The sequence below is a fragment of the Xiphias gladius genome, chromosome 21 (assembly GCF_016859285.1).
Source record: "Xiphias gladius isolate SHS-SW01 ecotype Sanya breed wild chromosome 21, ASM1685928v1, whole genome shotgun sequence".
NCBI lineage: Eukaryota > Metazoa > Chordata > Actinopteri > Istiophoriformes > Xiphiidae > Xiphias > Xiphias gladius.
In genome coordinates, this window is record NC_053420.1 from 19,954,898 (window position 1) to 19,967,612 (window position 12,715).

Here is a 12,715-nt window from a genome sequence, read left to right on the forward strand (position 1 = left end):
AACATGATATTTTTGAGTGGGCATTAGGTAATGAATTGAAAACTCGAATTACCGGCTCATTGTATACCTCCACCAACCAGGCAAGTTTCAGTTTACAGGCTAAGAAAGTCTATACAATCACCAGAGTTGCAAGGGGGGCAACCAAGATTAGTGTCCCCAATTCAGTATCTGACCGAATGTGAAATATGATCACAATCTCCCCCCCTGTTCCTGAGTTATGCCTTGAATAATGGCCAGAAAAGTGTATTTTCAGAACATGTCAAAGTGAAGTTGACCTTTTACCTTTTGGATATAAATTGTCATAAATTCATCAGTTTAACCTATTATACATTTGTGTGAAATTTTGTCATAATTACCACATGAAAGTTTGAGTTAAGGCCAAAAATGTGTTTTGTGAGGTCACGGTGACCTTTAACCACCTAATTCTAATCAGTTCATCCTTGAGTCTAAGTGAATGCTTGTGACAAATTTGAAGAAATTCCTTCAAAGCGTTCCTGAGATATCGCATTCAAGAGAATGGGACGGAAAAACGGACAGACGTTTCAATCGTTTAGCTGTGGCCGGAGGCATTATGTTTTCAGCTTGTCCATCAGTCTGTCCATCCATCCATCCGTCCGTCTGTGGCTAAATCATTTAGCAGGGTAAATGGAAAACATACAGTGTCTAACTAAATCGGCTAAGATGTGACTGTGCGACTACTCACACAAACACATGAAGTGCAATCTCAATATACTAATATTTTTTTCATGTATTAATTAGCAGGAAGGAAGGAATTATTTAAAAAACTGTTTAGTGTTTTTTTGTCTGTTTAATTTCAACAGTATTAAGAAATGTCACTTTGTCATTTCACCTTTGAATAACCTGCTGTGTTTCCTGTTATCCCAAACAAGTTAGGTGTTTAGTTAAGTAAGCTTTATTTAATCGGGAAGATAACCCTGAGAGCAAAATACATACATACAACATCACATCCCATCGGAGTAGGAACATTAACGCTTAATGCTCTTGTGAAATACATACATTTTTCCTTTTTGGTGTCTAGAACAAGCTTTAAATTAACAGAAAAGGTCTGGAGGTCAACAAAAGCAGACTGTAATTAGGAAAAAGGTGGTTTGCAGTAGAGCCAGTGGCATACAGGATAACATCATCAGCATAAAAATAGACATGGCAATGTTCAGTTGGAGAATAAATATTATAAACAGGTACGTATAGACTAAAAACTAAGGAGCCTGATATTGATCCTTGTGGGACAACTTTAACAACTGTCTCGGGACTTGATTTGAAACCATCAGCAACAACAGTCTGAATCATTAAGAAAAATAGCTTGTTCAAAAACATTATGATCAACAGTATCAAAACCTTAGATCTACAAAGAGTGCAGCACAAGTAATGACTGCTCTGCATTATAACCCTGTAGTGGTGATCATTGACAACAGAGTGTTTTGATCCAGTACAGCTGAGCAGACGCAATACAGCCAACACTGTAATCAGCAGCAGCAGCATAATGACAGGACATGAGGGTTACATCTCCTCTTCATTTCTTCAAACATTGCGGGTTCACCATTGCTTCACATCTGTGCATCAACAGACCAAGAACCAAATTAACTGGTGAATATAAAACAATGAAACTGTGATTCATCATTTAAATTGCATTGAGAAACTGTGTTATTTTTTACTTTCACCAATTCAGCATTCAAAAGTTTAAACACCACAGGAAAATATGAGCTGTCATAATGAGCAGTGCTTACATAAGTGCGGTTAACACCATCACAGGCAAATATGCCAATGGCTATATGCACGCATGTGCTTACGCACTTTTACCTAAACACACTTAAAAAAAGTATGGAGAATAAAGCGTCATACTTTTTAAAGCATCACACTGGAATGTATCAATCACTGATTGAACCGAAAAGCTTAACCTAATTAAATCTGACAGTACTGATAATGTCCAGGCCAAAATGGATGTTGTGTACAGAGGGAATTTCGAAGTTTCATCTCGTCATAAATAGATACTTGGTCAGCAGGAAGAGGGAGCTATTTTTTTTTCCAGGTTACTGCAATACGTTTGTCTAATATTGCTGACTCAGCTCAGCAGAAATGGTAAGGTTTCTGAGGAAGTCTCCTGTTATCTTATTTATTAGGTAATTTAATTCACATTTGGATGCAATATTTCAAATTCACAGTTACATTGAAAGATCTACCACAGATATAACAATTGTTGATATCCACAGGATGAAGCAGGCAACATATATAGCTCACATTCACCATGATGTGTGAACTGGGAGGAAGGCTAAATGACTAAAGAATTACTCTAAAGTCTAGAGGGGTCTCTGTAGTTCATTCACAGGAAATACAGATGACAGAATGCTGCCTTTTCCGTTCTGCATAATCCTGGTAATAGGCATCTGCCCACCTACGTATTAGCTTTAATACAACTTGTCACAGCATTCCATTAACGTGAGTGAGTGGTGGGTGGTTGGATGGGACAGTATCACTGTGTTGTGACCTTTGGACACGTCATATATACTTCACATAGTTTACTCTTTTCTTTACAACATTATTGAGAAAAACTAGCACTCTAAAACACTAGCACACACACACTTTATTACTATTATTTATGTTCACATAACAACAGCCACTCTACATAAACAATAACAGAAGCAGACCTCTGAAAGATTCAGTGCTACACACACAAAAACACAGACGTATGCAGCTTCAAACAGACGACTGGTGTGAAAGTGAAAGAGGAATGTGGGGAATCTATTTGTAAAGACAGATAGATTTCCTCTAATGGTGACATTTGCAAGTACACTATGCAGACATAGTGTACTTGCAGTGGCGTCATCAGAAACTAAGTAAAGGAGGGTACGGGGTAAGAGAGAACAAAGTGACAAACTCACAAAATTAGCACCTGATCATGTCTAGATCAGCCGACATTCTGCGTATTGTTACTCACCGATCGACCACAAAGTGACTGATTCAGGTTGGACATGGAGAGGGACACTGTTTCCTGGCAGAGCTGGCTGAAGGAAACAGTTTGATTAGAATAGGCGGTGAGAGAAATGTCACTGACTACTCACCTTTTGGATAAAGTGCAGAAGGAACACTAACTTGCTGATACGAAGCCTCCACAGGATAAGAACATTTTCTAAATCACAGGGTTATAACCAAAAAATTTAATGAAATTAGTTTCACTACTATTGTCAATTCAGAAAAACATACAAACAGAGAACAAAATTAGACAAATCAAACATCCACTTAAATTTTAATACTCTCAGAATCCTGCACTTTGGAAAGCTTTGGTGCCATTCACTGAAATTCACAAATTTCATTTCTCAGTTTACTGTTTAGTCACGTAGTGGTAATAATAAAGTGAGAGAGAATGCAAATAGAGCTTGAGAAATGTGGCTAAATTAAAGTGTCTTGTGGTGTTACAGACTTTTTGTAAAACAGGAAATAATTTAAATAAATTAATATCTCATGATAGACTGGATTAGTAAAACGCAACACACTGCTACACTGAAATATTCTTACTGTCAATACAACCCATTTCTGTGAACAGCTGTCTAAAGACTTCATTGATAGTACGTGGCTTTGGTTTTTAATCACTCAGCAGTTTCTCTGGTTACTTCTGGTAGACTTGTTTTAAGAGCTAAACATAAGTTACTTTATGAAAAAACCTATATGACTTAATAGCAGAGTCAAAATCTTTCTCCCACACACATAAACAAAGCCAAAACTGAAATAGAAGCAACCTAGGCAGAAACATCTGAATTGCACCTGCAACAACACAAAATCAAGAAATCACACAGCTAAATGCAGAAAGACATGTATGTTGCTTTTAGACCCTATCACTCTTACACACTGTGCGTACACACACACAGACACATAGACACTGTGTGCCAAAGTAAGAGTGGTTTCCAATAAACTGCTTACTGCTGACTCATCTTAATTCCATGTATAACCTTTCTTATGTATACATATAATATATATATGTACATATATTTAAATATATATGTTGCTTGAAAGACTCAAGAAAAAAGATCGAGCATTTTCATGTACTGCATTATCATGACAATCTATAACAGATTTGTTAATAGAATATTCAAATTTTTACATTTTGAGCTATTTACAGAACAGCAGTTAGTTTATATGAACCCCACAAACCAGCATTCTTTGTCTGGCTGCTGTAATTTGCATGTGCTTGTACAATAACCTCATTTTCTGCATATTGTTGCAGTTCTTTTCGTCCAGTGTTACATGGATTTCGCAGTTTACATAATTCTCTGGAGACTAAGTCAGCGACTTCTCCCTGGATTTTTTCCTCTCTCAATCCCAAACTGTCACCATCTAACTTTGTTTCAGTTCGTATACCATTTAGTAGATTGTGACAGTTGTGTTAGCCTGTTTATGTTGTTTATATTTGCTGCTGTAACAAGGTTTTAATGCTGCCCTCTAGGCAAGGTCTCTCTTGAAAAAGAGATTTTAATCTTAGGGAGACCTGGTTAAATAAAGCTTCACTTCTTTGCATTCCTTATGTTTTGGTTGCTTTTGACCAATAATTATAAATTTAAAAAACTGATAAAAATTATAATAAGAAAGGAATAACATATAAGCAAAACATCTTCAAAAAAACACTTCTGGTGGAATTTTTGTTCAAAATCCAGCTCACGATAAGCTGTCACAACTTATATATTCAGAATTGACAAAAGACTGTTTCACCTGACTTTTCACCTGACTAAATAAAAACAAACAAATAAAGAAATAAAGAGAAATACAATACACATTGTCAATCGAATCACAAGACAGAAAACAAAATGAAGTGTTCTATTACTTTTCAGTGTTGTCCCGGAGAGAGCAACATAAACCTGCCAAAGCTAAATACAAAGCACTATCATTAGTTTACATGCAGAGGTGAAAGGAAGCATTTTCTTTTTTGAAATGGAAACCCAATGGTCATGCCAAAATAAAAATAAAAAACAATCAATTGTCCAAACCATGATTGAACAGATTGAAATATGCCCCCAAGCAATGACTTGACAGTTGTACGGTTTTCATTTTGGGATTGAAGATGCATTTTGATTTCAAAAAGGAAAAAGGTCCTTGGCACCTGCAATGCTACTTTCTGGTGAACAACACTGAAATGTGATACACCTCCTCACTTTGTTTTCTGTGTTGTGAATTGATTTGAACGTGGCATGGAAAATTCATGTTATGAGGAAAAATTATTCATTCTGTTGTTTAAGGCAAAAGGCTAAACAACCATCCTCTTAGCATTTCATTATGACACAGTACAGTACAGTACATAAAACGGAATGCCATATTATAATGTGTATTGTATTTCACTTTACTTCTTTGATTTCTTTCTAGTTAGGTTTTTAAAATCTTCTCTACTACAGGGCCTTCTTAAGAACAAACTCAAGTTCCACTTTTATTATTGGTGCAGGGTTTTCCACATTTGTCTGAGTTGCCTGGGCTGTACTAACTGTATCCTGCCTTTACTTCTATTTATTTAATTTCCTGAACAGCGCACTGTGTTATCCCCAGTATCACACATGCTTCTTCCAGTAGATGAACTTAAACCTGAACCTTGACAAGTCATCCTGAAGTTTATGTGCACAGATTATGTGAAGCAATAATGACCTGGAATGGTATTCACTACAACAGCTTTTCAAAATACCAGTGTTGCCCAACAGAAAACTGTAAATCACACAGCGTGCGCTGCAGTATGCATGGAAGTGGACATTTCGTACAACAGAAAAAGTACTGAAGGGAAAATACACCTTACGCTTATACTTCTCTGAGGTTTCTTCTTCTACAAATATATATATATATATATATATATATATATATATATAAAAATTATTTTTAGGTTAAAATACATGGAAACCTCATCAACTATTTACTCTCTGACAAAGATCATGGAATCTCTAGAGAGATTACCATGAGTCCTGTCACTTACTCACATCAAAAAAGCAAAGACGTGCGGATGTCACCTGTGTTCACACATACAGAGGGAATCCACAGCGTCATCAAACTCAAACCACAACTTATTATAATTTTTGCCCGAGTGGCACTATTTCCTTTGTTGTTGTGAGAATGAATTATATAATGTGATTTACTGCATTTAATGCAATTTTTGCACCTATCTATCAGTTTTATATAAATTCCATAACTAGGCTAGTTTAGTGGATAAAGACAATACTACCGTAGTGCACTAACAGTAATAATTATAGTAATAGTGATATTCTTCTTCTTATTATTATTATTACTATTATTATATATAATAAAATTGTATTTATGTGTGTGCGTGTGTGTGCGCCTGTGTTTAAAGCAAAGGTAAAGCAAAGGTAATGAGAATGATGCAATGATGTCATCTATCAAAATTCCTTGACAAAGTGCTTTGTCAGATGTTTCGTTCCTTTCTCATGGTTAACAGAATCAGCCTATCTGATGGGAGGAGTAACCCACATATAATGTATGATTCTGAAAAAAAGATTTTCCCCCGCATGTACAAAGCATGTTTAACCGTTTCTCTTCCAATCAGTCTCCTCCCTCACGTATGTAATTTTGGCTATAAATGACACGAGATGAAGCCCACATATATGCACTTATCGCTCCTAAGCTCCTCATCCAGATCATACCAAGAACTCCACTAAGTCCATCGAGCCAGCGGCATCTGCACTCCTGAGGGCCCACTCTGCTCTTGTCTCCAGCCACAAGACCTCAGCAGCTTGTCCAGCAGCATGACTCCTCGGTCTTTCCTCCTGTCCACCCTGGTTGTCATGTCTCTCGTCAGCACTGCTTGGTGCAGTCCCATGTGCAACAACCAGTGCTGCCGTTTCGTGGAGGGCTTCCCTGTCAGGCTCAAGAAGCTCAGAGAGGACTATTCACGGATCAGAGACTTCTATGTGAGTAAAAGCACGACATTTACTCTGCAGACGCTGCGTGTACCCTGACAGTTTGAGCAGCATCATTTGGAAAGATTGCCACCGCCCCTGCCGGCGTGTGTCCTCTCAGTCTCACAGGTGATGCTGTGTTTTCCTCACCTCTGAGGCTGCTGACACTGTCTCTCGGTACACTGAGCTCAACGTTGTTGTTGTTTTGTTTTTGTTTTTTGACAGGAAGCAAACAACGACTTGGACACAGCTCTGCTAGACCAGAGCATCGAGCACTCGTTTGAAGTAAGTGTCCATATAAACTCCTGACGAAGTTGGTTAATTGTGGTTAACAAAGAAAAAAAAACAAAAAAAAAAACCGCTGCTTTTCAAATGTAATCAGAAAACACACAGAGAACTAAAACTGTCGACAGAGCAAGCATCGTGCACACCAGTGAAGAGTTACCCGGCCGCATGTAACCAGGCTGGTGTTTCCCTCCCCTATCAGAGCCCGTTTGCATGCCAAGCCATGGACAGCATATTGGACTTCTACCTGAGCACGGTCCTGCCGACAGCCATGGCCGGAGTGACGGAGGAGACCAGGGACTTAAAGCCTCACGTGGAGTCCATACAGCAGATCTTCGACGAGCTCAAGACCGATGTCACCAAATGTGTGAGTAGCCGACAGACGTCTCGCTCCCACAGGAGCGCAGAGACGCAGACACGCACCGATTTCACCTTTGTCCAAGTGCCGCTTGCTGACATGATGCCGTTCTCGTGCAAAAATCGCCGCGATGTTGTCGAATGCATTAGTGAGGACCAGAATAGTCCCAGCATTGAAAATGATCCTGTTATGACATCTTAAAAGTTCAAAACACGCGGACTGCGGTTGCTCATAAAATACAGTATAAGTTGCCGTCTGTTATCATAGGTTACCAGTCCAAGCTACCAAGCTTTTCAGGAATACAAATGGTTGGATGTCACACTTGATGACGACCACAGCCGCCCTAAAACCCCCCTTGTGATTCAGCTTACAACCAAAAACATTTGGACATGAGGCAAATAGCTGACTGTGACAGAAAGTGGAGGAGTTCAGTGATGGCTCACAGGATGGCTCATAATATTGCATTGGTCAGTGATTCCTAAACTGCAGCAGTGCGCAGAACTGTGCATCATCCAGTTTCCTGCTAAAGGGGAAGAACTGGGAAGGCACGCGACTGCTCATCAAGTTTTTGCCCCGCATGTTGCGTGGACCCAAATCCTAACCAAGGTCCTTTGCCTATGTACAATGGCCACTTTATTCACTGGGTTGAAGAGGGCAGCTTTCTGGGTCGGTGAATTCAGGGCATGGCAATCTTAAGAACGCTGGTGACCGCTGTGGTAACATCGTCTCTCTGTTGTTCCTCTTACAGAGAAGCTACTTCTCATGCAGGAAACAATTTGACATCAAAAACCTAAACTCTTCTTACACACAGGTGAGTGTCAAGGTTTCATCTTTTAATGGTAAAAGATGTTTTCAAAATGTACACTCTACATATGTGCACGCTTGTATTTTGACGGAGCATTTTAATGAAGTGAAACATGTGTTTCTCCACAGATGGAGAGTAAAGGTCTATATAAGGCCATGGGCGAGCTGGATGTGCTGTTTAACTATATTGAGACATACCTGGCCTCTAAACGGCAGAGGAACTAAGTGTCCTCTGTCTGAGGACATGCTGACCCTAATCTCAATGTGACTTCGTTCATCTCAGGGAAAATAAGTCATTGACTTTTGCACTCATTTGTATTCAATACATTTTTTTTAGTGGTGTGAATATTGTCAGATGTTGATTTGCTTTTATGAGTCTGTTGAAATGATGTCTTTGTTGTTCTGAGACCTCTCTTTACTTTTTTGTCCTGGGGACAAGTATCTGTTTAAGACCATATTGAGTCTTACACTTATGAAGTTAGAACCAAAACTGTCACTTAGGAAGCTGTTCTATTTATTTTATGCATTTTGTATTTATTATCACTAGGTTTTTTATGTTAAAGCCGAATAAATGACTTACAGATAATGCATGCCTCCTTGGATTTTATTTCACAAGATGATACAGCTGCTATCATGTGACATTTATTCGGAAGGGGTAACTGGTAGAGCACTGAATACATCACATCCTGCAGTACTGCAGTCTCTACGTGGGGAACTACAAGAGTGTAAACTGAATAGGCTGTTGCACAAACCTCAAACGTGACCCATATACATCACTTACCAGCAGCAGCCTTGCTGTATCTTAACTTACCGTAACTGTAACTAGCCAGCCTCACCCTCATGGCATACGCACACTTGCACATGCACTCACACACATGCAAAAGCAATCTCACTTAGTCACACAGAGACACACATATAAAACAGAACTAACAGAACACGTAAAACAGAGCAGCCCTGCATTCAAAAATAAATGATAACTTTTTTATGTGCTGATATGTCACCTCCTGCATAGTAACTGAGGTTACAGCTTTCAGGGTTTGATTCATCGGCTTGAGTAATAAAAGACTCTCTTCAACAAAAATGGCACCAAAAAAACATGCTCTGCATCTTGTAATAACATTTGAATGTATGTACATGCATTACTCTGACAGCGAAGGCACACAAGTGTCTGCAGGGTTCCTGACTTGACTCAGGTCTCTGCACTGAAACTACTCTAAGACACTTAGTCAGTCACTTGTTTAGTTGACGTGGGACAATCTGAATAGTATCATTACAGCAATGACAGTACCTTATGCAAAGATATCATTCATAACATTTGTCTGATGGAGCATGGCCATTTTATTTTGACCAATGTTAATAACAGTATCCATGATGATTTTGTTGATCAGTGTTGTGTTCACTGCTTTAAGAGTTATCAAATAAGTGTTGAGTCAGACTTCAGCGTCCTCAGAACAAGTGTTTACGTTTTGAGTCGCCTGTCTGTTAACTTGGTTAAGATGAAGTCTGGCTGTTATGTAATGACTGGATGCCTCTTTACAGAGAGCTATAGTTTCGAGGTAGGTTGAGAAAAAATTGAGAGAATCATTGTCATTAGTCTGAACGTTAACTGATACACCATTCAAAACTGGCACAGTTAGTTACAGGCTCCTCTATAGTTCCACTGTAGGAACCATGATTCGAAATATTGTATCAGTGTTTTTAATGATCACAATTAATGGTCAAAAATGGTTACTTTCAATATCTAAAATATGGATCTACCAAGCCATGCCTGTTTCCCCTCAACAGTTAAGATATCCAAAATCCTCAAAGCAAGAGGGCCTTGGGTTCCAACCCCACTGCCTTTATTTAGTCACGCAGGACTGAACATAAATTATTAGGATGGGAGGGAGGGCTAAATTTGATATTTTATTTGATAAAGAAGCAAGGCCCTCATTAGCATTATTAATATTTTCTTTGGACCTTGCCCCGCCTAAGAAAAAAAAAAAAAGCAATACCCTACCAAAACCCAAAATAATACCATTTATAGCAGAAATAACAAAACAATGCAATAAAAGCCACTCTCTGTTTTTGAATAAAGAGCTGTTGAATGTTTCAGCCCAGGATGAACGAAAACAATAAAATAAAATTCTGGAAAAAGGAAAATTTAGGCACTCACCCTTTTCCTCACCTCTTGCCTCTCTCTTTCATTGGAAAGGCATGTGTAAGCTCTGCCCAAAGTGTGACAAAGTTATATTTTATAGCATTTCATAATAATACAAACAGAAGTCAACACTGAAAATAAGTCAGCTGTATTATTGTGCAACAAGTGACACTCTGGGTACTTCCTGAATATGGGAATGACCATATTAGGTTGCAGAAACAAAAAGAATTGCCAGAAACAAAAAGCCTCTTATTGTCGCTATTGTTCAGCAGCATATTTGCATCATGAGAAGTCAATTTTAAGTTATTGCTTACCAAAAGATATCATGTATATTTATGGACTGTATGTGAGTATCAAATAACCTGAAAACATTCAGTCTCTGTCCAGTTAAAGGCTAAATGCTCTTAGGTGAAAATCCTAGACCTTATTTACTCTGTGTCTACATTTCCCACTGCAGCTTTTCGGCAAAGACAGAGAAGAATGTCTTTCTTCAAAAGAAGCATGTTCTAAAAAACTAAGCAGCAAAGAAACGAAAAGAAGAAAATTAAAAAAAACTCAGAAACCACAGTAACCACAACATGTACCCAAACTGTATCTGACAGTAAGAACGATCGGATTTCCAGCACATGTGAAAGATTAGCAAAAAGTGCTGAACATGTAAAACTGACAGCAAAAGCCTTTCCATTATATCATGTTTGAGGAGCTTGCTGAGGTTCACTCTGAGCTGTGGGTTTCTTACAGAAATAATGTGTGGCATCTCGCTATTACTACCTTGTCTGGGGTCAGCCAGCTCTTTCTTGTCTGAGTGTGTTTGTGTCTGAATCAGGATGGCATGCCAGATCACAAAAAAATTCCATGCTGTGTCAGCACCTCAGCTGAGAAGTCTTCATCCTCCATATTTCCCCACACCTTTAAAAGGGTTTACACAATAATGACATACTGGGGCCACCACACTGACATTTAAGTTTCCAAACTAGGAAATTAATTTATCACGTTTTTACATTTGTGAATAATAATGATGGAAAATCTTCAATGTTAAACTGTTGAGATGACTTGGCAGTGATGACTTCAGACACTACATACACTAAGTACCCCTAACCTTTCTGAGTTTTACCTACCTACTTAGTTTTATACCATGTAGTCTGTTTCCTACCTCTGACATTAAATGCTAATGGGTGCAGGGCCCTCCCTCCTTTGTGAAGAGTGTGCTGTGTCAGCATCTTGAGGCTTGTTGTAGGCAAGGGAGGGGGGTAGGACCTCCACAGCGCTTCCGATCATGAGGGACTCCCCTCAAGCCCCACTTCTCACTCACCTGACAGACTCACATGGCTGAGAGAGATGACTGTAGGTTTCATCACACTCAAAGCTGGAAGCTGAAGCCAACGGCTGACCTGCGCCTGAAGAGAGAAAAAACCCGGCCCATTGGCATGAAACTGCTCTAAACACCCCAGTGTTGGCACATGTCCGTGTTGACTCAATTCCACCACACTGCTTTGCAAATACGTATATTCCAGGAGTCAGTTATGGTAGCAAGGATGATACAAATTTGTCACGAGTTGAGTCTTTGCACACTGTGTCAAAGCCACAAATCCCAAGCCGACCAAACAACCTGAGTCATAACTGGAGACATGATTGAGCTGAAAAATTCTCTAAATGTTGAGGCAGAGGTATTTACATTTTTTATTTATTTCCTTACCAAACCATGGTGTAGGGATTCAATCAAGATATTCGATAAATGGAGAACTCAACCAACAACCAACAACTTTTACTCTATTTTCAACTCATATTACAAAATTACGACTCTCATTATACACTACAACTGAAAAATTCTTTACCTTGATTTTGTCCATTTAAATATCATCTAACTGGCTTTGTAGAAAAATAAATAAATCAAGAAGATGACCATTTATAAAGATAATTTCTCTGATAGTCTACAATTTAAAAAAAAAAAAATCCTATTCTATAGAAAAAGACATTACTGTTGTCATCCATACCATTCTTTACATATTGTGCTTCGAGCTACTGAGGGCCTGTATTTCTTTCCTGTTTATTTCATTAAAGAATGTTATCTCTAGAGGTTTAAAGCCTTGTTTTTTTTTCCTTAGTCACTGTCAAAATAATTTTGTTTTCAGAAAATGACAAGAGATAAGTGAGCAGGTTTTTGCTTTATGTGTTTTTTAATCCAAAGCTGAAGCGGACAAAAGTATGGCAGGTGGACCTGAACTGACGCAA

The 12,715-nt window shown here is 38.5% G+C and overlaps 1 protein-coding gene across 3 annotated transcripts; it reads left to right on the top strand.

Moving 5' to 3' along the window:
* Positions 1 to 6,630: 6,630 nt before the first annotated feature.
* il10 (interleukin 10) lies at positions 6,631 to 8,875 on the top strand. Of its 3 annotated transcripts, XM_040158546.1 has the most exons (5): positions 6,631 to 6,908; positions 7,122 to 7,181; positions 7,384 to 7,548; positions 8,288 to 8,350; positions 8,473 to 8,875. In XM_040158546.1, exons 1-5 carry the CDS (start codon positions 6,744 to 6,746, stop codon positions 8,566 to 8,568), a joined length of 549 nt encoding a protein of 182 aa, XP_040014480.1. In that variant the 5' UTR covers positions 6,631 to 6,743; the 3' UTR covers positions 8,569 to 8,875. The 3 variants fall into 3 exon arrangements, with proteins under 3 accessions (XP_040014480.1, XP_040014478.1, XP_040014479.1); XM_040158544.1 differs by having other exon boundaries at positions 8,288 to 8,875; XM_040158545.1 differs by lacking the exons at positions 8,288 to 8,350; positions 8,473 to 8,875 and having other exon boundaries at positions 7,384 to 8,084.
* The last annotated feature ends 3,840 nt before the right edge of the window (positions 8,876 to 12,715 follow it).